Here is a 27,652-nt window from a genome sequence, read left to right on the forward strand (position 1 = left end):
TCAAGGCAGGTAGAGCGCAACCACCACGTAGATAACCCAGCTGGTGGACACGAAGACCCCGAAGAGCAGGCTGAAGAGCACCAGCGAGCGGGCCTTGCGAGAGGCCTCCTGAGCCTGGGCCAGGTCCCCCCGGGCGAGGGCTGCGCGGGTCTGCAACGAGACCAGAGGAGCAGTGAGCGGACCCAGACCCCGTGCTCCCTCCTGGCGACACCCCAGAGCCCACCCGGCCCCAGCGCACAGACTGGACAGCTGACCCCGTGAGGCGGTTGGGGGCTTGTCCAGGCCACGGCTCACGTGGGAGCAGCAGCGATCAAGGCGGTGGTGGCCAGCTCCCAGGCGCTGGCCGCAGGCCCGACCCACATCCACACTCCAGGCTCCATCCCTCACCATCTGCACAACAACCCAGAATTCGGTATCATTGTTGGCCCCTCTTTGAAGATGAGCAAACAGCTCAGAGAGGTTAAGTGACCCACCCTAGGGCCCCGCAGCTGGTGGTGGGGCCAGAACTGACACAGGCAGCAGCCTCTAGAATCGCACCTGAGGGGCCTGGTCCTCACCCAGCCCCCCGCCCCAGTCCCGTCTTGCTTACGACCGGGAAGCCTGACCTCCGGGGGACGTCAGGGCTCTCATCGGGTCAGCCTTGAGCAGAAGCCCCAGGGCCTTCCTACTACCAGGACAGCCTCATGCCGAGTCCCCAGGGCCGAATCAAGGTCAGGAATGGTGGGGAGGGAGGAAGAAGAAAGGGTGTTATCAAGAAGGCAGGTGGGTGGATGGTGGATGAACAGACAGGTGGATGGCTGAGTGGACAGACGGGTTAACAGATGAATGAGGTGGGTGGATGAATAGATGGAGACTAGACAGATGGTGGATGGAAAGGTGGGTAGCGGGTGAACGGAGAGACGGGTAGCTGGGGAGGACAGACAGAGGTGGGTGGGTAGAATAAATGAGCAGATGGACAGATTAAACACAAGCCCCTGCTGCTTCCCTGGTGGGTCCGTGGTATAGAATCCGCCTTGCAATGCAGAAGATGTGGGTTCGATCCCGATCTGGGAAGATCCCACATGCCATGGAGCAGGTGGGCCTACGTGCCACACTACTGGCCTGTGCTCTAGAGCCTGGGCGCTCCATAACAAGAGGAGCCCCTGCAACAACAAAGACCCACCAGAGCCCAGATTAAATAAAATTATGTTTTAAAAAATCTAAGTTGAAACACAAGCACCACGGGATGGGCAGTCCCCTGGACCTGAATCATTCACACCCCCAGTGTGAACTGTTTCAGTGGAATCTTCTAGAGCAGATCTTGAGTGGTAAGGGGAAGAGACAGCAGAGGAGGGGGCCAGGACCCCAGAGAACTGGGCACTGATCTCCCAATTCTGCCAGCCTTCTCAGGGGTGGGGGGAACACTGGGGACCTGGGCACGGCAGGCCTGGAGGCTGCACCAGGGTACCCCCGCCCACGCCCTCCTACCTCGTGGGAGTAGACAATGGCGATAAGCCCGGTGAGCAGGCAGCAGAAGAGGGTCACCAGCACAGATTCCATCATGTAGTCCTTGGGCAGGGGCCTGTGTTCCGCCGGGGCCGGGGCTGGCACGCCTGCCACGGGGCTGTTGTACTACAGGGGAAGAGGCCACGGTGTGGTAAGAGAGCGGGCCGTAGCCTCCAAACACCAGGATGAGGACATGATCAGCGACAGCCATGGAGCTGTCACTCCAGCCACCTCCCAGCCTCACCCAGCCAGGCTGCAGGCCACCTGGGGAGCAAGGCCCCATTCCTGCCCACTAAGCACCCCGACCTGTCACGCAGCCCCCGGAATCCTCCGGGTTCTGCCCCTACAGATTGCTCAGTCCAGGCTGCAGCCACCAGGGTCTCCATGTCCTCCACTGTTCCCACGGGGGCAGGGAGGGGGTGGGGAGACCTCAAAGCTCTCCTCCACAGGCAGCCAGGGATTTTCTAAAAATCTATATCAACTCATCCCCTACCAAAGGCCCTGGGGTCCCTCACAGTGGAACCCCCACCTCTTCCTATCTACTCCTCAATAAGTTGGACCAACCACCTTCACTCCCAGGATGCACCAGCCTTGGCCACACTGCAACGCCTGTGCTGAGCTCTCCTCGCCTCTCCCTGAACACTCCTATTCAACCCGCAGAACCCAGCTCAAATGACCCCCGGCTCCTGTGAGGCCGCCCAGGCTCGCCCACTCCCTAGGCGGAGGAAGCCCCTTTCTGTTGCGCCCACGGGGCACAGCCATGTGCTCTGTAAGGGTGGCTGGGGAAGACGGGGGTCCCGCGGGCTAACTCACCACCGGGAAGGTCGCGAAGAGCGGCTGCGCAGTAGGCGCGGGGAAGAGCGGTGCGGGCGGCGGGTACAGGGCCGGGGCGGCCGGCGCAGGCGGGAAGAGCACTGGCGGCGGGAAGGGCGGCGGGTAGAGCAGGTGCGCAGCCTTGGGGTCTGGCGGCGCGTAGGGCGGGGGCTCGCCCACGAAGCCGATGTTGGGGACCCCACCGGCCGCTGCCTTGGGTATCTGCAGGGCCTCGCCCGCGGCCACGGCCTGGGCCTGGGCTGGGGGCGCCGCGGACGCCTCGGCCGGGGGGTCGCCTCGGGGTCCCTCTGGCGCCTCGGCGTCCCCTCCGTCCGTGGCAGCCGCTTCCTCGCTGGACATTTGGTCCTCCTCCAGGAGCTGCGGGCGGCGCGGGAGCTGCGGGAGCCTGGGGCGCGCAGGGTCCTCAGGGACCGCGGGGCCGCCGCCCCCTTTCGCGTCCGCTCCTGGGAAGAAACAGCAGAGGCAGTGAGCCTCCAAAAGGCTGTCGGACCAGGAGGGAGTCCTCCTCACAGACCCCAGAACACAGCCCCTCCAAGGAGAGTCACAGTGACCGTGCCGACCCTGACCGCCCCGAACCCCGCACTCAGACCTCCCCAACTCTGCACCCTTGAAGCTCTATCCAAAGTGCAAGAAGGGGACACGAAAACCAGGGCTCAGAGAGAGGACGTGCCTTCCTGGCGGCCACACAGCCAGTACAGATGGCCAGCGGGATGGAAGGCAGGCCGTGCCCCTCCTTGATTGCACCTGCAGGGACATGGTCCTGCCCCCAGGGCCCTGATGCCCCAGCAGATGGAACCAAGGCAGATGCTTCAGCCCAGGGCAGCCCCCTCATAGGCTGAGACACCGTCCAATGGGAGCTGGTCTGAGAGGATGGGCTGAGCCAATCAGATTCTCCGCTCTGGAGTCACTGGACCTGGCTACTCGAGGACCAGGGAGAGCCAGGAGGTCATTAAGGGCCAAGAGCCTACTGAGGCGGAGAAGGAACAGAGACGTGAACAGGGGTCGGGGAGGGGAACGGAGCAGCCAAGGAACACTGGGTGGAGAGAAGCCCACCCAGCAGCCCGAAGAGGGGCTCTCAGCTGCCTTCTAGGCCTGGCCCTGGCCTCCAGCATCCACTGAATAAACTGCGGGCGCCCAGCCGGTCCCAACAAGTCCTGAAGGTACCCCCCTGCACCCCCTGAGAGCGTCCTGACCAGCTGAGCCCCTCCAGGCCTCCGGTCCTGGAGGCACAGGCTGGAAGGGGGCTGGGACAGGACCCCACCCCCCACCCCCGGTCCGGAACTGGGTGGGCATCCCAGGGTGTGGCTTTGAAGTTCATTTCCTGAGTGTCTTTAGGGGTTATAGAAGGCAGAGAGAAAAAGAAAACAGACATAACTGCACAGTGCTGCTGAGGGTGGGGGAGCCTTGCTGAAATCCCACTCCCACCCCCAGCCTCGCCCCCATCCCTCCCACTCCCACCGCCCATACAGCAGGTGGGTGAAATCAGAGGTCAGGATTCCCTAGGGGAGGGATCCCAACAGCAGGAGTACTGAGCCCCTGAGAGCTCCCACCCACCTCCTCCCAGCAGCCAGGGTCTCACTCACAGCTTCTCCTGAGACCCACATAGGTGCTCGCGCTTCCACTCCACAGGGCCACCCGGGCCGCCCCTCCTGTTTCTCTATCCCCTTCAGGCTGGACTTGGCCATGTGACTTGCTTTGGCCAACGGAACATTAATAAACATCTTGCAAACACTGGCTTTAAAAACCTGCATCTTTCAACATTACCAGGGGCTGGGAGGGATGAGAGGTTCGGGTATCAGTGGGGACAGTTCCATCTGGGAGGATGAAAGCCTTCTGGAGGGAGGTGATAATGATGGCTGCCCGATAACGTGAACGCACTGAATGCCCCTGAACTGTACACTTATAAATGGTTCAGACGGTAAATCTTACACATTTTCCAGTTTTAAAAAGCCTCTCTCTCCTGCTGATCTAAAAATGCTAGACAAAAGAAGACCCTGAAAAGTGGACAAAAGTAGGCAGACTATGGAGTGTAGTCGAAACACAGAAGTGACTATAAAGGGGGTGAACTGCCTGTTTTCCCCTCTCATTTCCTTCAAAGCTCAAAGCTCCAGCCCCAGAACCACATGACCGGGCAGCTAAAACTCCACGATAAACTCTGTCATTCTGGCCAAAGGAACCAGGAGAGGGCCCCTGCAGAAGGGAGAGGGTAGGGAAATCCTAGAGAAGTACCTTCGGAGGGGTTCTGAGTCACCTAGTTCTGTGTGTGAACTGGGGTGACCAATGTATATCAGCTTGCCCAGGACGTCCTTGGCTTTACTCCTGAAAATCTCACATCCAGGAAGTCAGTCATCTTGGAACGGATCCACACCAGTCCTAGACTCACCCTCAAGATGCATGTGTAGGGTACAGACCTAGACCTGCATAAGGAAGACTTTAAAACTGGACCAGAAAAGCAGCCAGAAAACAATGAACAAAATCACAGATTAGTGCATACCTAGCAATTACTTTGCTGCTGCTGCTGCTTAAATTTTCCAAAAGACATGGAGTGGCTGAATGGATAAAAAGACAAGATATTCTGTTTATAAGAGACTCACTGCAGATGTGAGTCTGCAGACCACACACACACCAAAAAAGAATAGAAACCCAAAAGCCTGAGGTAGCTACACTTATATAACAAAGAGAGACTATAAAATGAAGACTGTAGTAAGAAACAAAAAAGGTATTACAAAACGACAAAGGGCTCAAATCCAACGAGAAGATATGACATTTGTCATATCACACATGTTATATCACACAACATCAGTTCAGTTCAGTCGCTCATTCGTGTCCGACTCTTTGCGACCCCATGAATTGCAGCACGCCAGGCCTCCCTGTCCATCACCAACTCCCAGAGATCACTCAAACTCACGTCCATCGAGTCGGTGATGCCATCCAGCCATCTCATCCTCTGTCGTCCCCTTCTCCTCCTGCCCTCAATCCCTCCCAGCATCAGAGTCTTTTCCAATGAGTCAACTCTTCGCATGAGGTGGCCAAAGTACTGGAGTTTCAGCTTTAGCATCATTCCTTCCAAAGTACACCCAGGACTGATCTCCTTCAGAATGGACTGGTTGGATCTCCTTGCAGTCCAAGGACTATCCAGAGTCTTCTCCGACACCACAGTTTAAAAGCATCAATTCTTTGGAGCTCAGCTTTCCTCACAGTCCAACTCTCACATCCATACATGACCACTGGAAAAACCATAGCCTTGACTAGACGGACCTTTGTTGGCAAAGTAATGTCTCTGCTTTTGAATATGCTATCTAGGTTGGTCATAACTTTCCTTCCAAAGAGTAAGCATCTTTTAATTTCATGGCTGCAGTCACCATCTGCAGTGATTTGGGAGCCCAAAAAAATAAAGTCTGACACTGTTTCCACTCTTTCCCCATCTATTTCCCATGAAGTGATGGGACCAGATGCCATGATCTTCATTTTCTGAATGTTGAGCTTTAAAACAACTTTTTCACTCTCCTCTTTCACTTTCATCAAGAGGCTTTTTAGTTCCTCTTCACTTTCTACCATAAGGGTGGTGTCAGCTGCATATCTGAGGTTATTGATATTTCTCCCAGCAATCTTGATTCCAGCTTGTGCTTCTTCCAGCCCAGCATTTCTCATGATGTACTCTGCATATAACTTAAATAAGCAGGGTGACAATATACAGCCCTGACGCACTCCCTTTCCTATTTGGAACCAGTCTGTTGTTCCATGTCCAATTCTGTTGCTTCCTGACCTGCATATAGGTTTCTCAAGAGGCAGGTCAGGTGGTCTGGTATTCCCATCTCTTGAAGAATTTTCCACAGTTTATTGTGATCCACACAGTCAAAGGCTTTGGCATAGTCAATAAAGCAGAACTAGACGTTTTTTTGGAACTCTCTTACTTTTTCCATGATCCAGCGGATGTTGGCAGTTTGATCTCTGGTTCCTCTGCCTTTTCTAAATCCAGCTTGAACATCTGGAAGTTTACGGTTCATGTATTGCTGAAGCCTGTCTTGGAGAATTTTGAGCATTACTTTACTAGCGTGTGAAATGAGTGCAATTGTGCGGTAGTTTAAGCATTCTTTGGCATTGCCTTTTGTTGGGATTGGAATGAAAACTGACCTTTTCCAGTCCTGTGGCCACTGCTGAGTTTTCCAGATTTGCTGGCATATTGAGTGCAGCACTTTCACAGCATCATCTTTCAGGATTTGAAATAGCTCCACTGGAATTCCATCACTTCCACTAGCTTTGTTCGTAGTGATGCTTTCTAAGGCCCACTTGACTTCACATTCCAGGATGTCTGGCTCTAGGTCAGTGATCACACCATCGTGATTATCTGGGTCCTGAAGATCTTTTTTGTACAGTTCTCCTGTGTATTCTTGCCACCTCTTCTTAATATCTTCTGCTTCTGTTAGGTCCATACCATTTCTGTCCTTTATCGAGCCCATCCTTGTATGAAATGTTCCCTTGGTATCTCTAATTTTCTTGAAGAGATCTCTAGTCTTTCCCATTCTGTTGTTTTCCTCTATTTCTTTGCATCGATCTCTGAGGAAGGCTTTCTTATCTCTTCTTGCTATTCTTTGGAACTCTGCATTCAGATGCTTATATCTTTCCTTTGCTCCTTTGCTTTTTGCTTCTCTTCTTCTCACAGCTATTTGTAAGGCCTCCCCAGACAGCCATTTTGCTTTTTTGCATTTCTTTTCCATGGGGATGGTCTTGATCCCTGTCTCCTGTACAATGTCACTAACCTCATTCCATAGTTCATCAGGCACTCTATCTATCAGATCTAGGCCCTTAAATCTATTTGTCACTTCCACTGTATAATCATAAGGGATTTGATTTAGGGCATACCTGAATGGTCTAGTGGTTTTCCCTACTTACTTCAATTTAAGTCTGAATTTGGCAATAAGGAGTTCATGATCTGAGCCACAGTCAGCTCCTGGTCTTGTTTTTGCTGACTGTATAGAGCTTCTCCATCTTTGGCTGCAAAGAATATAATCAATCTGATTTTGGTGTTGACCATCTGGTGATGTCCATGTGTAGAGTCTTCTCTTGTGTTTTTGGAAGAGGGTGTTTGCTATGACCAGTGCGTTCTCTTGGCAAAACTCTATTAGTCTTTGCCCTGCTTCATTCCGTATTCCAAGGCCAAATTTGCCTGTTATTCCAGGTGTTTCTTGACTTCCTACTTTTGCATTCCAGTCACCTATAATGAAAAGGACATCTTTTTTGGGTGTTAGTTCTAAAAGGTCTTGTAGGTCTTCATAGAACCATTCAACTTCAGCTTCTTCAGCATTACTGGTTGGGGCCTAGACTTGGATTACTGTGATATTGAATGGTTTGCCTTGGAAACGAACAGAGATCATTCTGTCGTTTTTGAGATTGCATCCAAGCACTGCATTTTTGACTCTTGTTGACCATGATGGCTACTCCATTTCTTCTAAGGGATTCCTGCCCTCAGTAGTAGATATAATGGTCATCTGAGTGAAATTCACCCATTCCAGTCCATTTTAGTTAGCTGATTCCTAGAATGTCAACGTTCACTCTTTCCATCTCTTGTTTGACCACTTCCAATTTGCCTTGAACACAACATAGGAGTGCCTAAGTATAAAAGCAAATAACAACAGACCTAAAGAAAGAAATTGATAGCAATACAATAATAGGGAACCTTGATATCCACCTTACGTCAATGGATAAATCACCCAGATTAAAAAAATGTATAAGGAAACAGCAACCTTAAAGGACATGTTAGACCAGATAAACTCAAACACACATATCCAGAATGTATATCCAAATAAACAGAATACATATTCTTATCAAGTGTGTATGGAACATCCTTCAGGATAGTTCATAGTAGGCTACAAAGTAAGCCTTTCTAAACTTCAGAAGATTGGAACCCCACCAAGCATCTTTGCCAACAAGACATCAGTTATAGGAAGAAAACTGGAAGATTCACAGAGCTGAAACAACATGCTGTTGAGCGACCAACGGGTCAAAGAAGAAATCAAAAAAAAAAATTTTAAATACCTTCAGACAAATGAAAATGGATAGAACAGACCAACACTTGAGCTGCAGCAAAGCTCATAGAAATAAATGCCTGTACAACGTCAGAAATCGCATAAATATTCTAAATTTACACCTCAAGGAACTAGAACAAATGACGCCCAAAGCTAGTAGAAGTTAGAAAATAACAAAGATCAGAGTAGAAATAGAGACTAAAAAGACAATAGAAAATATTAATAAAACTAAAAGCTGCTTCTTTGAAATGATAAGCAAAATGGACAAATATTTAGCTAGACTAGGGAAAAAAGAAGATTTAAATAAAATTAAGAACGATAGAGGACACATTTACCACCAACACCACAGCAATCCAGCGGCTCCTGCAGACCATGAAGGGTTACACGCCAACGAATCTGACAACCAGAGGACAAGCAAATTCCTAGACACACAGCTCAACCCCCTGAATCATAAAGAAAAAAACCTGAACAGACTGCTTCCTGAACTAAGGAGAATCAGTAATCAAAAACCTTGCAACAAATAGAACTCTAAGACCAGATGGCTACCAAACACTCAAAGAATCAATACCAATCCTCAAACTATATGAAAAACTAAGAGAGGAGAAAACACTTCCAAACTCATTTATGAAGCCAACATTGCCTTGATACCAAAATCAGAAAAGGATGCCACAGGAAAAATACAAACCTGTATCCCTGATAAACACAATGCAAAAATCCTCAACAGGAAATATTGACAAACAAGATTCAACAGTACATTCTGCCCACTACACCACACCCATAAACAAACACAGTACCCCAAATTTAACTCAAAATGCATTAAAGACTTGAATGTAAGGCCTGAAACCATAAAATTCCCAAAAGAAAACACAGGCAGTAAGCGTCTTGATATTAGTCTTGACAATGACTTTGTTTTTTAGATTTGAAGCCAAGTGAGTGAAGTCACTCAGTCATGTCCGACTCTTTGTGACCCCATGGACTATAGCCTACCAGACTCCTCTGTCCATGGGATTTTCCAGGCAAGAATACTGGAGTGGGTTGCCATTTCCTTCTCCAGGAGACCTTACTGACCCAGGGATTGAACCTGGGTCTCCCGCATTGTGGGCAGACGCTTTACCATCTGAGCCACCAGGGAAGTCCCCTTGAAGCCAAAAGCAAATGCAACTAAAGCCAGAACACACAAGCTGGAACAACATCAAACTTACAAGTTACTGCACGTCAAGGAAAACCATCAACAAAGTGAACTGGCAACCTACTGAATAGGAGAAAATATTTGCAAATCATGTATTTTATATGGGTTGATATCCAAAGTATATTTATAAAAACACATATAATTCAATAGCAAAAAATAAACCTACAATTAAAAATCGGGCAGAGGATCTGAGCAGACATTTTCCAAAGACATACAGAGGGCCAAGAAGGTACCTTGAAAAGATGCTTGATCAGGGAAATGCAAATCAAACCTCACCCCTGTTAGAATGGCTGTCATCGAAAAGCAGAGAAATAACAAGTGTTGGCGAGGAAGTAGAAAAAAGAAAACCCATGTGCATGCACTATTGGTGGGAGTGTAAATTGGTGTGACCACTATGGAAAACAGTATAGAGAGTCCTGAAAAAAATTTAAAATAGAACTACTGTAAAAAAAAAAAAAAAAAAAAAAGTTAGTCACGCAGTCATGTCTGACTCTTTGTGACGCCATGGACTGTAGCCCACCAGGCTCCTCTGTCCATGGGATTCTCCAAGCAAGAATACTGGAGTGGGTAGCCTTTCTCTTCTCCAGGGGATCTTCACAACCCAGGGATCAAACCCAGGTCTCCCAGACTGCAGGCAGACTCTTTAGCGACTGAGCCACCAAGGAAGCCAAGAACCACTGTATGACTCAGAAATTCCGATCTGGGTCTTTGAAGGAAAAAAAAAAAAATCCACTAACTCAAAAAGCTATATGCATTCAACATGTTCATTGCAGCATTATTTTCAGTAGTTAAGACAAGCTAAGTATCCACTGATGGATGAACAGATAAAGAAAATGTGTGTGTGTATGTGTGTAAACATATTAACAAAAATCTTGCCTTGAAATACGTTATACACACTTACAATATTATTCAGCCACTAAGAAAGAATAAAATCTTCCCATGTGCAATAATGTGGATGGACCTTGAGAGTATTATGTCAAGTGAAGTAAGTCAGACAGAGAAAGAGAAACAGTGCACGACCTCACTCACATGTGGAATCGGAAACAACAAACCCGAGTTCATGGATACAGAGAACAGACCGTGGTTGTCTGAAATGCGGATGGGGGTGAGCAAAGTCAGCGGAGGGGGTCAAAAGGTATAAATTCAGTTATAAAACAAATAAGTCCTGGAGATGTAGTGTATAGCGTGGTGAATCTCCAATAATACTGTAAAGGAGAAAGGGAAAGATAAACCCAACTGAATGCAGAGTTCCAGAGAATAGCCGGGAGAGATACGAAAGCCTTCTTAAGTGAACAGTGCAAAGAAATAGAAGAAAACAATAGAATGGGAAAGACTAGAGATCTTTGCAAGGAAATTGGAGATACCAAGGGAACATTTCATACAAAGATGGGCTCAATAAAGGACAGAAATGGCAAGGATCTAACAGAAGCAGAAGAGATAGAGAAGAGGTGGCAAGAATACACAGAAGGACTATACGAAAAACATCTTCATGACCCAGATAACCACCATGGTGTGGCCACTCACCTACAGCCAGACATCCTGGAATGCAAAGTCAAGTGGGCCTTACAAGCTTTAGTGAGGGTGATGGAATTCCAGCTGAGCTATTTCAAATCATAAAAGATGCTGCTGTTGAAGTGCTGCACTCAATATGCCAGCAAATTTGGAACTCAGCAATGGCCACAAGACTGCAAACAGTCAGTTTTCATTCCAACCCCAAAGAAGGGAAATGCCAAAGAATATTCAAAGTACTGCACAATTGAGCTCATTTCACATCTAGCAAGGTAATGCTCAAAATCCTTCAAGCTAGGCTTCAACAGTACGTGAACCAAGAACTTCCAGATGTATAATTTGGATTTAGAAAAGGCAGAGGAACCAGAGATCAAATTGTCAATATCCACTGGATCATAGAGAAAGCAAGGGAATTCCAGAAAAACATCTACTTCTGCTTCATTGACTAGGCTAAAGCCTTTGACTGTGTGGATCATAATAAACCGTGGAAAATTCTGAAAGAGATGGGAATACCAGACCACCTTACCTGCTTCCTGAGAAACCTGTATGCAGGTCAAGAAGCAACAGTTAGAACCGGACATGGAATAATAGACTGGTTCAAAATTGGGAAAGGTGTATGTCAAGGCTATATACTGTCACCCTGCTAATTTAACTTACATATGCAGAGTACCTCATGAGAAATGCCAGGCAGGATGAAGCACAAGCTGGAATCAAGATTGCCGGGAGAAATATCAACAACCTCATATATGCAGATGATACCACCCTTATGGCTGAAAGCAAAGAAGAACTAAAGAGCCTCTTAAGGAGGGTGAAAGAAAAGAGTGGAAAAGCTGGCTTAAAACTCAACATTCAAAAAACTAAGATCATGCCATCTGGTCCCATCAGTTCATGGCAAATAGATGAGGAAAAAATTGAAACAGTGACAGACTTTATTTTCTTGGGCTTCAAAATCTCGGTGGATGGTGACTGCAGCCATGAAATTAAAAGACACTCACTCCTTGGAAAAGAAGCTATGACAAACTTAGCGTATTAAAAAGCAGAGATGTTGCTTTGCCCACAAAGGTCTGGATAGTCAAAGCCATGGTTTTTCCAGTAGTCATGTATGAATGTGAGAGCTGGACCATAAAGAAGGCAGAGCACCAAAGAATTTATGCTTTTGAAATATGATGCTGGCGAAGACTCTCGAGAGTCCCTTGGACAGCAAGGAGATCAAACCAGTCCATCCTAAAGGAAATCAACCCTGAATATTCATTGGAAGCACTGACGCTCAAGCTGAAACGCCAATACTTTGGCCGCCTGATACAAAGAGCTGTCTCTTTCATTGGAAAAGACCCTGATGCTCGAAAAGATTGAGGGCAGGAGAAAGGGGTGACAGAGAATAAGACAGTTGAATGGCATCATGGACTCAATGGACCCAAGCTTTAGCAAACTCTGGGAGACAGTGAAGGACAGGGAAGCCTGGGGTACTGCAGTCCATGGGATCAGAGTCAGACATGACTTAGCAACGGAACCAACAACATATTTGAAAGTAGCTAGGGGACTGATTCTTAAAAGTTCTCATCACAAGAAAACAATTTTCTTCCTATGGTGATCATTATACACGGTATACAGATATTGAATCCTTACATTGTACGCCTGATACTACGGCAATGTAATGCCAATTGCACCTCAAATAAAAAACCCAGAAACCTGGACCAAGATTGGAAATGCTACTTATAGAAGGTACACCAACTAGCGATCTGAAACTACCTAGGTTGATTGCTTCATCAAATAAAATAACTCCAGACTTTCCAGGGAACTATAACAGGACTTAGGGTTTATTGTTGCTCAGTCACTAAGTTGTGTCTGACTCTTTGCAACCCCATGGACCGAAGCACTCCAGGCTTCCCTGTCCTTCATCATCTCCCAGAGTTTGCTCAAACTAATGTCCACTGAGTCGGTGGCACCCTCCAACCATCTCACCCTCTGTTGTCCATCTTTCCCAGATTGAAGGGTCTCTTCCAATGAGTTGGCTCTTCCCATGAGGTGACCAAAATATTGGAGCTTCAACGTCAGTTCTTCAATGAATACTCAGGGTTGATTTCCTTTAGGACTGAGAATTTATACAACATAATATATGCAGTGTGCAGGACCCAATCCAAAAATCATTCGCCATACCAAGAATGAGGCAAATGTGACCAGTCCTCAAGGGAAAAGACAATCAACATATGTCTACCCGAGATGTTGGAATTATCAGAAAAGGCAACTGTTATAACAAACTCCATGAGCAAAGATAAACACACTTGAAAAACATTCTCAATAAATAATTAGAAAGTTTGACATGGATTTAAAAAAAGGAACAAGAAATTTTCAACACATAATATCTGAATTTTTTTTAATTCACTGATGTCAATATTAAAACGGAGGTGACAGGGAAAAAAATAGTGAGTTTGAAGAAGCACCAATCCTACAGACAGAGATTAAGGGAAAACAGAATAGAGCTTCAGGGGCCTATGGTAACAGGAAAAGGTCTTAACTCCATGTCAAGTCCCAGGACAGATTTTGGGAAAAATACATTTGCAGTAATAATGGCTAACTACCTACACAACACAAATTCATCAAACTCTAAATATCCACAACAGGCGCTCTGTGGGAGAAAACTCCGCAGACACAGCATCAGAACACTTCTCGGGGACCTCCCTGGCGGTCCAGCGGGCAGGGCTCTGAGCTTCCACTACAGGCACTGCGGGTCTGATCCCTGGTCAGGGAACTAAAGACCCCCGTATGCCACACAGCGCAGCCAAAACACCACCAAACTCTCAAAACCAAAAGATTTAACATCAAAGCCTTGAAAACTGGCGGCGAAAAATGACCCATTATATATATACACACACACACACACACACACACACACACACACACACACACAGGGGAACAGCAATTTGAATTCCATAGACAGTCAAGAGACAGCTGAGGATCTGCATCTTAAACAGCTGATGGAGAAAACTTGCAACCCAGAAATCAACATCTAAAGGAAAAGTCCTTCAGGATGGAGGCACGTGTGCCTCTTCTACTGCTGTACAACAAATTATCGTAAACGCAGTGGCATACAACGCCCATCCACCTCACAGCTGTGATAATGACTACTTTTGTAAAAAACAAAAACCCAGAGGCGAGGATGTAGAGAAATTGGAACCCTTGTGCACTGTTAGTGGGAATGTAAAATGGTGCAGACACTGTGGAAAACAAACCAATTCCTCAAAAAAGTACACATTTCCAGAGAATTCCCTGGTGGTCCAGTCGTTGGGACTTGGCACTTTTCACTGCTGTGACCCTGGTCCAATCCCTGGTTGGGAAACTAAGATCCCACAAGCCATGCAATGCAACCAAAAACAAAATAAGTAATTTCCACAGGAGCCAATAATTCCACTTCTGGGGACACATCCAGAAGAACTGAGAGCAGGGGAGAGATGCTTACGCACCCACGATCACAGCAGCACCGGTCAGGAGACTGAAAGGCGAGCCCAAGGGTCTACCGACCGATGAATGGGCAAAGCGAGGCTTATCCCCACAACTGCATATCATCAGCCTTTAAAAGGAAGGAAATTCTGACAACATGGAAGAGACTTAAGGACATTATTCCAAGTAAAATAAACCAGTCACAAAAAGACTCCACTGTCTGAGGCCCTTCAGTTCCGTTCAGTCGCTCAGTTGTGTCCGACTCTTTGCGACCCCATGAATCGCAGCACGCCAGGCCTCCCTGTCCATCACCAACTCCCGGAGTTCACCCAAACTCATGTCCATCGAGTCAGTGATGCCATCCAGCCATCTCATCCTCTGTCATCCCCTTCTCCTCCTGCCCCCAATCCCTCCCAGCATCAGAGTCTTTTCCAATGAGTCAACTCTTCACATGAGGTGGCCACAGTACTGGAGTTTCAGCTTTAGCATCATTCCTTCCAAAGAACACCCAGGACTGATCTCCTTCAGAATGGACTGGTTGGATCTCCTTGCAGTCCAAGGGACTCTCAAGAGTCTTCTCCAACACCACAGCTCAAAAGCATCAATTCTTTGGCGCTCAGCTTTCCTCACAGTCCAACTCACATCCATACATGACCACTGGAAAAACCATAGCCTTGACTAGATGGACCTTTGTTGGCAAAGTAATGTCTCTGCTTTTGAATATGCTATCTAGGTTGGTCATAACTTTCCTTCCAAAGAGTAAGCGTCTTTTAATTTCATGGCTGCAGTCACCATCTGCAGTGATTTTGGAGCCCAAAAAATAAAGTTTGACACTGTTTCCCCATCTATTTCCCATGAAATGATGGGACCAGATGCCATGATCTTAGTTTTCTGACCAGACTCAGAAAGGGGGATGGTGGTTACCAGGAACTGGGGAAGAGGGGTGAGGAGAGTTACTATTTAATGGGGACAGAGTTTCAGTTTGGAAAGATGAAAGAAAATACGGAGGTGGATGGTGGTGATGGTTACACAACAATGTAAATGCATTCAGTACCACTGAACTGTACACTGAAAAATTGTTAAGATGGTACATTTTATGATATGTGCATTTTACAGCTTTTTTAAATGGGGAAAGACCACCAAACACTCACGTCCTGGCTAATAGTTCCGTAGGTCAGAAGTGCCGGCTGACTCAACTCAGGGTCTTCATCCAGGTGTTAAGTGGAATGGGCCTTGAAGGAAGAATCTACCTCCAAGTTCATTTGGGTTGTTGGCAAATTCTAGCTCTGAGGCTCTGTTCCTGCAGGCTGCTCACCACCCTTCCCAGATGACCATCTCGATCTTTAAAGCCAGGAATGCACATCAGATCCTTCTCATGCTTCAAAACTCCCTGTCTTCCCTTCTGCTACTGGGTAGAGATCTCTGCATTTAAAGGGCTCATTTGACTGGGTCAGACCCATCCAGAAAAATCTGTACTTTAAGATCAACTGACTTGGGACTTGAATTCCGTCTGTAAAAACCCCTTCACAGCAGCACCTGCACTGGTGTTTGGCAGAATAGCTAGGGAAGGGAAACACAGGCACCATCTTTAGAGTTCTGCCTACGCAAGTAAGGCATTCTCAGATGGAAGAGAACTCAGGATTCCTTACCAGAGCCTTTCCGTAAGAGAGGTTAAAAAAAGGTCTTTGGGTTGAAAAGAAATAATACCAGAGGTGAACTTGGAACTTGAGAAATAAAGGAGAACTATAGACGTATAACAATTGGGGTGAGTATAAAAGATAATTTTTTCCTCTTAAATCCTCTAATGTATGACTGTTGAAAGCCAAAATTATAACATATTATGATGAGTTTGCAACATGTACATGTGAAAACTATAACACTCATTAAAGTTATAAAAGCTTAATGCATGGGGATGAAGGTAAAGAGATCTATAAATTTACAAGATTCTACACCTTACTGACAGTGATACAATACTAATTCTAAGGAGACTGTGAGAAGTTAGGTATGTATTTTAATCCTTAGACCTGAGACAGGCCTGGAGCCTGGGACCCTTTGCTTCAGTGCTTGCCCCTGGACACACCTCTCCTCCAACCACAAAATACAAGGAGTCCATATGGGACTAAAAATAACAGCACGCATGTGCAGTTAGGGCAAACTGTGGACAAAAAGATACAAAGAGATTAAAAACAAACAACCCAAGTGCCAGTTTCCAAGAGCCTGGGGAGCAGGGTTGGGAGCAAATGCATGGTCCTGTGCATGCCCTCTGCACACACAACCTCCCAAGGAGTGGGCAAGCCACCTAAGCCACCCCTCCAGCCGGACCCTGGACACCCCTACCCTCACCCCATATAAGGAAGCAGCTTGGTCCACCTCTTCAGCAAGTGAGGAAGCAAGGGAACCTGTTACTCTCTCTCAATCCCCCAGCCCCGCCGCAGCAGGGCCCTCAATAAAGCCTTGCCTGAATTTTGTGTCTGACCTCTGATCGAGTTCACTGACGAAGGAGGCCAAGAACCCTGGTTGGAACAGCACAACCACTAAAAAAAGATAACCAGAAACTATGCAGCAAAAACACCAAGAGATAAATTACAATGGAATACTAGAAGAATATTCAACTGAATACCCACAAAGCTGGGAAGCGGGCGCAGCGCAGGAGTGAAGGGGGCAGAAACCAGAGGAACAGAGCAGAGGCGACAAAGTGAAAACAATACAAGTGGCTTAAATATCGTATCAATGGGCTCCCCTGCTGGCTCAGCAGGTGAAGACTCCGCCTGCAATGCCTGCAATGCCTGAGACCTGAGTTTGATCCCTGGGTCAGGAAGATCCCCTGGAGAAGGGAATGGCAACCCACTCCAGTATTTTGGCCTGGACAATTCCACGGACAGAGGAGCCTGGGGGGCTACAGTCCACGGGGTCTCAAAGAGTTGGGCACAACTGAGCAACTAACACACATTATATCAATAATTTAAAAACATATCAATAATTACAATAAATGCTGATCTCAACTTTCCAATTAAAAATCGGAGATTGACATAACAAATAAAAACCAAGACCTACAAAGCAAATGACAAGAGACAACACTTAAAATACTCAGAAGTGATAAATGGGTAGGAAAAGATAGGCCACACAAACTCAGCAAAAAAGGCTGGAATGGGCTCTTTTGATCACATTAAACAGACTAAGACCACCACCAGGTAGCTCTCTGGTGGTCCCATGGTAAGGACTCGGTGTTTTCACTGCCATGCACCTGGGTTCAATCCCTGGTTAAATCTCACAAGCTGCAAGGTGTGGCCAAAACAAACAAACAAAAAACGTATTACCAGCAATAAAGAGAAACACTAATAATAAAAAGAATAATTTACCAGGAGGACGTTAACAATTATAAATGCACATGTACCTAATAGCAGAGCTTCAATTTACACGAAACAGAAGTTGGTAGAGTTAGAGAGAAACACGCAAGATGTACAGCTACAGAAGATGTTAATACCTTCATCCACCAGTTGACAGAACCAGACAAACCATCAGTAAGCACACGGACAATCTGAACAATACTACGAAGCATCTTGATCCAGCAGATGTTTATAGAATACTGTACCCAGCAACTGCAGATACCATTCTTCTCAAGAACACAACGTATATTTACCAAGACAGACCACATACTGGGCCATAAAGCAAATCAACGTTAAAGGAACTGAAATCATCCCAACTGCATCCCAACTGACCACAGGAGAATTAGAAACCAATACTAATGATGTATCTAGGAAAACATCAACTATCTGAAAATTAAATAATACACCTTAAAGAATTCATGGACCAAAAATAAAGTCACGAGGCAAACAGAAAAGTTTGAACTGGGCGACCACGAAGAAAGAACACATCAAGGTGTGAGACGCAGAGATGTCCCCGGGGTCCAATGGTTAAGAATCCGCCCTGCAACTCGGGGGATACAGATTCCATCCCTGGTGGGGGAACTAAGATCCCACGAGCCACAGAGCAACGAAGCCCACGCACCACAGCTAGAAAGTCCGGGTGCCACAGCACAAGATCCCGCAGGCCCCAACCAAGACCACACGCAGCCAAATAAATATTTTTTTAAAAGACATTACTAAGAACTCCAATACTTTGGCCACCTGATGCGAAGAGCTGACTCATTTGAAAAGACCCTGATGCTGGGAAAGATTGAAGGTGGGAGGAGAAGGGGACAACAGAGGATGAGATGGTTGGATGGCATCACCAATTCAATGGACATGAGTTTGAACAAACTCTAGGAGCTGGTGATGGACAGGGAGGCCTGGCATGCTGCAGTCCATGGGGTCACAAAGAGTCGGACACGACTGAGCGACTGAACTAAAGAATTACAAAGGCAAGTCATCGAGTGGAAGAAAATTTATCACATCTATCAGACAAAGGGTTCTATCAACGCTGTATAAAGAACTCAAACTCAATAATAAGACAAATATCCCGATAAGAAAGTGGACAAAATACTTGTAAACACTTCCAAGCAGACATTCAAATGCCCAGTAAGCACATAAAAGATGCTCCACGTCCTTAGTCATCAGAAATGCCATCAAAATTAGAAATGCCAGCTTTCCCTGGTGGCTCACTGGTTAAGAACACAGGACACAAAGGTTCAATCCCTGATCTGGGAAGATCCCAAATGCCATGGAGCAACTAAGCTACAACTATTGACTCTGTGCTTCAGAGCCTGGGAGCTGCAACTGCTGAGCCCACGAGCCACAAATACTGACATCCGAGCGCCCTAGAGCCTGTGCTCTGCGACGAGAAGCCACCGCAATGAGAAGCCCGCACACCGTGACCAGAGAGTAGCCTCCGCTCGTCGCAACTAGGGAAAGCCCCCGCAGCAACGAAGACCCAGCACAGCCAAATAAGTAAAATTATTTTAAAAATTAGAAATGCCAACTAAAGCCACGAGCTATCACCACCCATTAGGATAGCTAAAATTAAAAAAACAGAACCAACCAACTTGACCTTAGCAAGCTGTAGCAAATATGTAGAGCAATGGAAACTTTCAAACACTGCAAATAGGAAAATAAAACAGTAACAACCACTTTGGGAAATAGTTTGACAATGTCTTAAAAAGTTGAACTTACATACGCCATCAAGATTCAGCTATTCCACTCCTAGGCATTTACTCGAGAAATACAAACAACGCATGACCACACAAATGTTTACAGAAAACTCTGTTTGCAATAGACCCAAACTGGAAACAACCAAGAGCCCACAGCCGTTGAATGGATAAAGCAGTTGTGCCGTGTTCATACGCTGGACTATGTCTGCAGGAGGCACCCTCTATGAGCCCTGACCCCCAACACATAATTCTCTCCCCTTGAGTGTCCACCACACTGAGTGACTTAAAATATACACACACACACACACACTGATGTATTTATCTGCTGCACTGGGTCACAGTCGCCTCGTGGGAGCTCTTCTGTTGGGGCTCACAGCTCTGCGGTGCACTGGCTCCAGAGCACGCAGGCTCAGGAGTCGCGTGTGAGAGCTTAGTTTCCCCACCAGGGATCAAACCCGTGTCTCCCACGTTGCAAGGCAGACTCTTCACCACTGGACCATCACGGAAGTTCCCGAATGCATGCTCAGTCCCTTCGGTCGTGTCCGACTCTTTTCGACCCCATGGACTGTAGCCCACCAGGCTCCTCTGTCCATGGGGATTCTCCAGGCAAGAATCCTGGAGTGGGTTGCCATTTCCTTCTCCAAGGGCTCTTCCTGACCCAGGGATCGAACCCGCCCTCTCTCCCGTCTCCTGCAGGGACAGGTGGGTTCTTTACCACTAGCGCCACCCGGGAAGCCCCTGCATGACTTCCAGTGAAGAGACTAAGGCAGCAGATGTGCGGCTGCTTCTGAGATTAGGTTTTAAAAAGTTCCTGCCTTCTTCTCCATTGCCGTGTGTCTCTGGTGACTCCAGAAGGAAATGAGCCGTGATAGGAGAGGCCCACGTGACATGGCAGGATGCTGAGGCCCTCGTCCAACAGCCAACCACCCATGAGGCACCAAAATTTGAGGACAACCAGGTCAGTGAGTTTGCAGGCAGTGCTTCAGCCTCTGCTGAGTCTTGGGGTTACTGTATCCTAGCTGATGACTTGACTACAACCTCAGGAGACACTCAAGACACAGGCACCCCACCCAGCCACCCCAGACTGCACAGTAATAAATATGGGTTCTTTAAAACGTGGCTTCTTTAAGTGCTGGGCACTTCCCTGGTGGCACAGTGGAGAGGAATCCACCTGCCAATGCAGAGGACACGGGTTCAATCCCTTGTCTGGGAAGATGCCACGTGCCGCCCGTGCACCATGACTGCTGAGCCAGTGTGCGCTCAGAGCCTGGGAGCCACCACTCCTGAAGCCCACACAGCCTAGAGCCGCTGCTCGGCAACGGAAGGCACTGCAACGAGAAGCCTGTCCACCGCAGTGAAGAGCAGCCCTTGCTCTCTGCAACTAGGGAAAAGCCCTCCTGCAAGATGACCCCATGAAGCCAAAAAATAAACACACAATAAAATTATATTAAAAAAAAAAACACCCAAGTGTTGAGAGTACAGATCTTCCTTGACTCACAATGGGGTTTGTACCCTGAAAAACCCATCAAAGACACGACTGAAGCGACTTAGCAGCAGCAGCAAACCCATCAAAAGTTGAAAATATTGTTAAGTTAAAATGCATTTAGGGAAATTCCCTGGTGGTCCAGTGATTCGGATTCTGCACTTTCACTCCCAAGGATATGGGTTCTATCCCTGGTCGAGGAACTAAGATCCCACAAGCCATGCAGTTGGGGGAAAAAAAATGTATTTAGTACACTGACCTCCAGAACATCATAGTCTTAGACCAGCCTGCTTTAAATCTGCTCAGAACACTTACAACAGCCTACAGTTGGGCAAAACTGTCCAACACAAAGCCTATTTGACAATCAAGTGCTTGAGTATCTCCTGTCACTGAACACTGGAATGAAAGTGAAAAATAGAATGGCTGAGTGGGTACAGAATGGCTGCAATGTACCCTCGTGGTTCAGTGGGTGATGGGGCGCCATGGCCCTGCTGCCGCCAGCGTTGTGATGGAAGCAGACTGCAGGCTGCCAGGGCGGCGGCAACCAGAACTCAAAACGCAAAGTCCGGTTTCTACCAAATGCACGTCACCTTCACACGACTGTCAAGTCGGAAACCAGACCACTGAACCATCTGTAATTTGTAGTTGGGGACCACCTGTAATTTGTTTAATAGTTACAACTCCTCAGCAGTAAAAAGGAATGAACTCTGGATATGCACAGAAGCCCATGTGGATGGATCGCTAAATCATTAAGCCATGGACAGGCAGCCAGTTGAAGAGTGTCCAGGCTATATGATCCCATGTATATAAAATCCTAGAATAATGTGCCATTGAGATGGACAGAAAGCCACCCATAGCCACAGGAAGGGATTACCAGGGGCACAAGGAAACTTTTGGGGGTAAAGACTGTTATTTTGGGACTTATGGTCTAATGGTTAAAACTCTGAACTCCCAATGCAGAGTGTGCAGGTTCGATTCCTGGTCAGGGAACTAGACCCCACATGCCACAGTGAAGACCTGGTACAGTTAAATAAATAAATATTAAAAAAAAAAAAAAAGAAGATTGTATTTTGATGTACTGATTGCTGAAGAGAGATGCACAATATGTCAAAACTGATCAAAACGCACATTTTAAATAGAGGCAGCTTGGTGTACTTCAATTATACCGCAAATAAAGTGATGACATTCTTTAAAGAAAAAAACACGCTTTTGAACACTTGCACACTGGGGCTTGCTCTCTCTCGGCGCTGGGAATCCTTCTGCCACCCACTGGACCGGCCCCACGGAGGAGAATGGGGGCACCCACAGGCAATGCCTTGCCAGTCCCCAGACCACGCAGCCCCGGGGAGTCGGCCCCACGCTGCAGACCCACACGATCCTGACAACACATGCCTGCTGTATTAGACCACTAAGTTCTGAGCTGGTTTGTTCCGCAACAAAAGCCAACTGATCACTGATACAGAAGGTTTCCTCTGGGAGCAGGAAGGACCGGGATGTGGGCAGGAGAGTGGGGGGCAGGCAGAGGCTGAATAAAGGGAGAGGCCACAGTGGCCGGGCCAGAAGGGAGGTAGAGCGCCAGATGGATACAGACAAGTGGGGGGACTGGTGGGTGCAGTGGGGTGCACCCAGCCCAACCCCATCCGGAGGGGAGGAGGGGAAATGAGCTGGCAAGAGCGGCAGGGTGAATCACACACGCCTCTTTTCCCTCCTCCCTCAGTGCCCGGGGCAGAGCTGGACTGGTGGATATGGGATGAGGGTCTTTTTTTTTTTCCCCCAACGGTGCCACTCAACTTACAGGATCTCAGTTCCCCGGCCAGGGATTGAACCCACGCCCCAGCCGTGAAAATGCTGAGTCCTAACCACTGGACCGCCAGGGAGGTCCCTGGGATGAGAGTCTGGGTCACAACCAGGAGCTCAGGCTCAGCAGCCAGACTGCCTGGGCTGCTTCCCCACCCAGGGCCTCCTCGGTTTCCTCATCCTTAAAATGGGGACACCACCACCTCTCGGGGTCATCGTGGGAATGAGATGAGTGTGTGGCTGTACAGTGCTTGGACCCTCAGCTAAGACGGGTCTGTGATCTGAGGTTAGGAAGCGGCTGGAAGAAACTGGAAGGGTGTTCTGGCCAGTCTGAGGAATGTGCAAGAGGCAGGGGAAATGAAAACCATTGAGAAATGAGGTCACACAACATCAGCAAGACCTGTGACTTCTAAGCTTGACCCAGAGAGCTGGGCTCTTCTAGAAGGATCTGGGGGTGCAAGGGGGCGCTTCAGGGTTGTTGATCTGTTGGAGGGCTGGGCTAGCCTAAATATTCCTGGGGGAGGCACCAGGGCAGCTCCCAACCTCACCCACCCAGCCACCCAGGGCTGCAGGTTTTAAATAATCAAGGCAACAACAACAAAAGGGCCACTGTGGGGAAGATGAGTTAGGAAGCTCTCAGCCAAAATCCTCCTCCGCTGGTACACAAAGCCCCCAAATCACCCTCTGAATACGCACCCAGGTGGAGGCACCTAGCCAGCCAGACATTCAGTCCCACACATTGTCATTGGGCAACTCCAGTGGACTAGTGTTCTAGGCTCAGAAATACAATTCGGGATGGATGGAGAGATGATCACACTCAGTGGGTAAGTCAGACAGAGACGAATATCATATATCAGTTACATGTGGAATCTAAGAAATGATACAAATGGACTTACTTACAAAAACAGACAACAAACAGAAATGGACTCACAGACTTATGGTTACCAAAGGGGAATTGGGGGGTAGGGATAAATTAGGAGCTTGGGATTAACACACGAACTCCTAATATATAAAACAGATAAACAACAAGGACCTATAACAGGGAACTAGAGTCAGTATCTTGTAATAAACTGTAATGGAAACAGATCTGAAAAAGAGCGGATATATACCTGAATCACACCCGAAACTAACACAACGCAGGAAATCGACCATACTTCAGAAAAAATACAATTCTGTACAACAAATCCTACCAAAACACCATCATTTCAGCAAGGTTAGGTGCCTGTACGGCTGCTAAGTGGATGAAGCTTTGCCACGAAGATGTTCAAGTGAGCAGCTACTGTTTTGAAGCATTTATCAGGTGCCAGGCCCTGAGAATAATTATGTCTGCAGTGACCCTGAGCCAGCAGTGGTTCAGAATCTGCCTTGCAATGCAGGGCTTGCGCGTTCAATCCCTGGTCAGGGAACTAGATCCCGCATGCCACCGCGGGGCAACTAACTGAGCCTGCCACCACAGCTAGAGAGAGCTGGCACCCCACAACTGGAAAGGCATAGCACCCCTCCTCCCCCAGCCACAAGAGAGCCCCGGCGCCTGCAAGAAAAGCCCCAGCACGAGGAAGACCCAGCGCAGCCAAAAAACTTCTTTTAAAGCTGAGTGTCTCAGTTATCTTAAAAAAAAAAAAAAAACAGAGCCAGCTTTGTCATCTGTGCGAATTTAAGAGATTTAAACTCCCCATCCTCCCTTCCCTCACGTGTAAATGGGGACAAGAAAAGTAAAAGGATCCTTTAAAGATAACACTAGTGGACACATGGCCAGGCTCTGTTTTGAGAGCCTCCTACAGGAGTGTCCCAGGGGAGCCCCAGGTGGGCCTTATTCGCTGAGGTTCACAGCTGTAACCTGAACCTCCCCACCCTCCCCCTAGTTCGGGCACCGAGCGCCCCGCGGAGACGCCAGCCCCTGCCCCAGTTATCATAACAAAAACCGCAGCTGTCCCGGGCGGCCTGGACAAATACCTGGCCCGATGGCGCGGAGATAGGGCCGCAGAGTAAATACATTCGCTGGCCGGGCTGCCGCGCCGCGGCCTCGGGTTCTCGAGTTCTTGACACCTGAGCCTCGCCGGGACATTCCAGCCGGAAAAGGGGGGCCGGGAGCCGGGTGGGAGGTACTCGAGGGTGGGGAAGAGGGGGCGCTTCCTGGAGGTCTGGGGTGGCGGCGGCAGATAAAGCCAGGCGGGGCCCGGTCCCTCTTGGCAGCAGCAACCCCCTGGGAGACCCTTGCAGAAGAGACCTAGGGGCGCCCCCGCCCCAGGTTGGTGGTGGAGGCGGGGGTTGTTAGGCAGACCGCACCGTCCGCGGCTCCGGTCCCCCCGCCGTCACCAGCAGCCCCTGGCCCGCCCGAGGTTAGGGCTGGGGCCAGGGGATTCTCGGATCAGCGCGCCCCCAGCCCCCAGTGCTGGCTGCGCCGCGGACGCCAAAGTTGCTGGGCCTTCCCGCGCCCCCTACGCAGTCCGTCCAGCTCTCTATCTCGCGCCCCCGTCCCACTTCCCTCGGTCCCTGTTTCAGTCTGCGGGGGCTCTCCCCATCTCTGCCCCCCAACCCCGCCAGGGTCGCCCCTCCCCTGCTCCAAGGACTTCAGCCTGACCAGAGGGGCGAAGAAAGTTACTAGAGAAAGGACCGGGCGTGGGGTGCGGGGGACACGGCCCCCCAGATCGCCATTGCAGGGGCACCTGCTGCCCGCCCGGGGGCCGACCTGAGGGTCGCCCCCCACCAGCTCTCCCGTGGGGGCGCCTACCCTGCAGACGGGGGCACAGCCAAGGTCCCCGAAACTTCCCGCGGCACCCGCCGGTTCCCCCAGTCCCGGGCGGCAGGGAGAGGCGTCCCAGGGCAGGGCTAGGTTGGGACCCCGCGGAGCCAGCCTCGGGGCCCGGGGTGGGGGTCGCCCCCGCCTTCCCCGGGAGCCGGGCCGGGGTGGGAGCGCGCACCGTGCCCACCACCCTTACCTGCGTCCATGGCGCGACCAGCCAGGCTGCACGCCTCCCGCCGCCGCCGTCGGGCCCGGCTCCGCTCTCGCGGACAGCTCGGGTTTCCTGGTGCGCGCTGCGCGGCCGGTTAATCATTGACCGCAGGACTGCTCGCGGCTGGGTCAACAGGTGGCTCCTCGCGCGCCCGGGCCGCTGGGGCCCGAACCCGTGTGGCCTGGCCGCCTCCGCAAGACCCGCGCCCGGTCGGCCCCGAAGAAGGGGGCCGAGTCGGAGGGGCGCAGCCCAGGCCCAGCTAGGAACGGGCGGAGGGGGACGGCGGTGAAGGAGTGCGGGAGACCCGCCGGCCGGAGAGCCCAGCTGGATGCATTGGTGGCCAACAAGGGCCTTGTGGATCCGAGGAGTGCCCAGCCTCCCCTTCTGTGTCTCCCAGCAGTGTAGATTTTCATATGAAATCTTCTGGGGTTTAAAACAATGTGTGTGACACTTCTGTTCTCTGAGACTTGCCAGATTGGAGAATTCAAAGCAGGTCTACTCCAACATCCAGAAATGCTAGATAAACTACACCCACAAGCCAGACAGCAATTTCAATTCATAGCTGAGCTCCCAAGATGGGAAGAGAGATCCCTGGGACCAAGGAAGAGGAGGCAAACCCTGGAGGAGGGGACCAGGGTTTGGGGGTTGGGGGGCGGTTCTGTCTGTGCCCTGTAGTAGACTAGTGGTCTCAGTGGTCTAGCATTATTAGTGAAAGTCACTCAGTCGTGTATGACTCTTTGCAACCCCATGGACTATACAGTCCATGGAATTCTCCAGGCCAGAATACTGGAATGGGTAGTCGTTCCCTTCTCCAGGGGATCTTCCCAACCCAGGTTCGAACCCAGGTCTCCTGCATTGCAAGCAGATTCTTTACCAGCTGAGCCACAAGGGAAGCCCAAGAATACTGGAGTGGGTAGCCTATCCCTTCTCCAGGGGATCTTCCCAACCCAGGAATTGAACCAGGGTCTCCTGGATTGCAGGTGGATTCTTTACCAGCTGAACCACCAGGGAAGTGGTCTAGGGCTTGAGCTTTACACACAGGTGCACTCCCCGCATTGGCAATGTGGAGTCTTAACCACAGGATCACCAGGGGAGTCCCTGCAAAACGTGTCAGTCTTTACTTTTCACGGTTAGAATTTTCATCTAGTCCTTTTAAAATCTGTATGTTTTTCATAATGTCTTTTCTGTGGTGATGCAAAAAAAAAAAAAAATAGAGACATCACTTTGCTGACAAAGGTCTGTATAGTCAAAGCTATAGTTTTTCCAGTAGTCGTATACGGATGTGAGAGTTGGACCATAAGGAAGGCTGAGCACTGAAGAACTGATGCTTTCGAATTGTGGTGCTAGAGAAGACTCTTGAGAGTCCCTTGGACTGCAAGATTAAACCAGTCAATCCTAAAGACATCAACCCTGAATGTACATTGGAAGGGTTGATGCTGAAGCTCCAATGCTTTGGCCACCTGATGTGAAGAGTTGACTCACTGGGAAAGACCCTGATGCAGGGAAAGATTGAAGGCAAAAGAAGGGATCAGCAAAAGATGAGATGGTTAGCTAGTATCACCATGTCCATGACTCAGTGGACATGAATTTGAGCACATTCTGGGAGATAGTGAAGGACAAAGAAGCCTGGTGTGCTGCCATCCAGGGGGTTGCGAAGTTGGACACGACTGAGCGACTGGACAACACTCTAGTCCATGTGCTTTCTCTTCAAATGGTTTTTAAAACTTTTTATTGGAAAGTAATTTCAAACTCAGAGACCCCAGGGACTGCAGCACGCCAGACTTCCCTGTCTTCTCAGATATGAATCGGCCCATTTGCTGCACCTGCTGTTGCACGAGAGGCAGGTCTCAC

The 27,652-nt window shown here is 48.9% G+C and overlaps 1 protein-coding gene across 1 annotated transcript; it reads right to left on the reverse strand.

The window, feature by feature from the left end:
• Window positions 1-25,870, reverse strand: PRRT1B (proline rich transmembrane protein 1B). The gene is made up of 4 exons (XM_070378813.1): window positions 25,787-25,870; window positions 2,299-2,762; window positions 1,468-1,611; window positions 1-150 (listed from the first exon to the last, which is right to left on the reverse strand). Exons 1-4 carry the CDS (start codon window positions 25,794-25,796, stop codon window positions 1-3), a joined length of 768 nt encoding a protein of 255 aa, XP_070234914.1. The 5' UTR covers window positions 25,797-25,870.
• Window positions 25,871-27,652: the final 1,782 nt, after the last annotated feature.

Source organism: Bos mutus, chromosome 11 (assembly GCF_027580195.1).
Source record: "Bos mutus isolate GX-2022 chromosome 11, NWIPB_WYAK_1.1, whole genome shotgun sequence".
Taxonomy (NCBI): domain Eukaryota; kingdom Metazoa; phylum Chordata; class Mammalia; order Artiodactyla; family Bovidae; genus Bos; species Bos mutus.

Coding starts and splice junctions, on each gene's coding strand:
- PRRT1B (XM_070378813.1), bottom strand. Junction 1,612..2,298: donor TCTTCGCGACCTTCCCGGTG/GTGAGTTAGCCC, acceptor CTTCCCCTGTAG/TACAACAGCCCCGTGGCAGG. Junction 151..1,467: donor CCATTGTCTACTCCCACGAG/GTAGGAGGGCGT, acceptor GTCTCGTTGCAG/ACCCGCGCAGCCCTCGCCCG.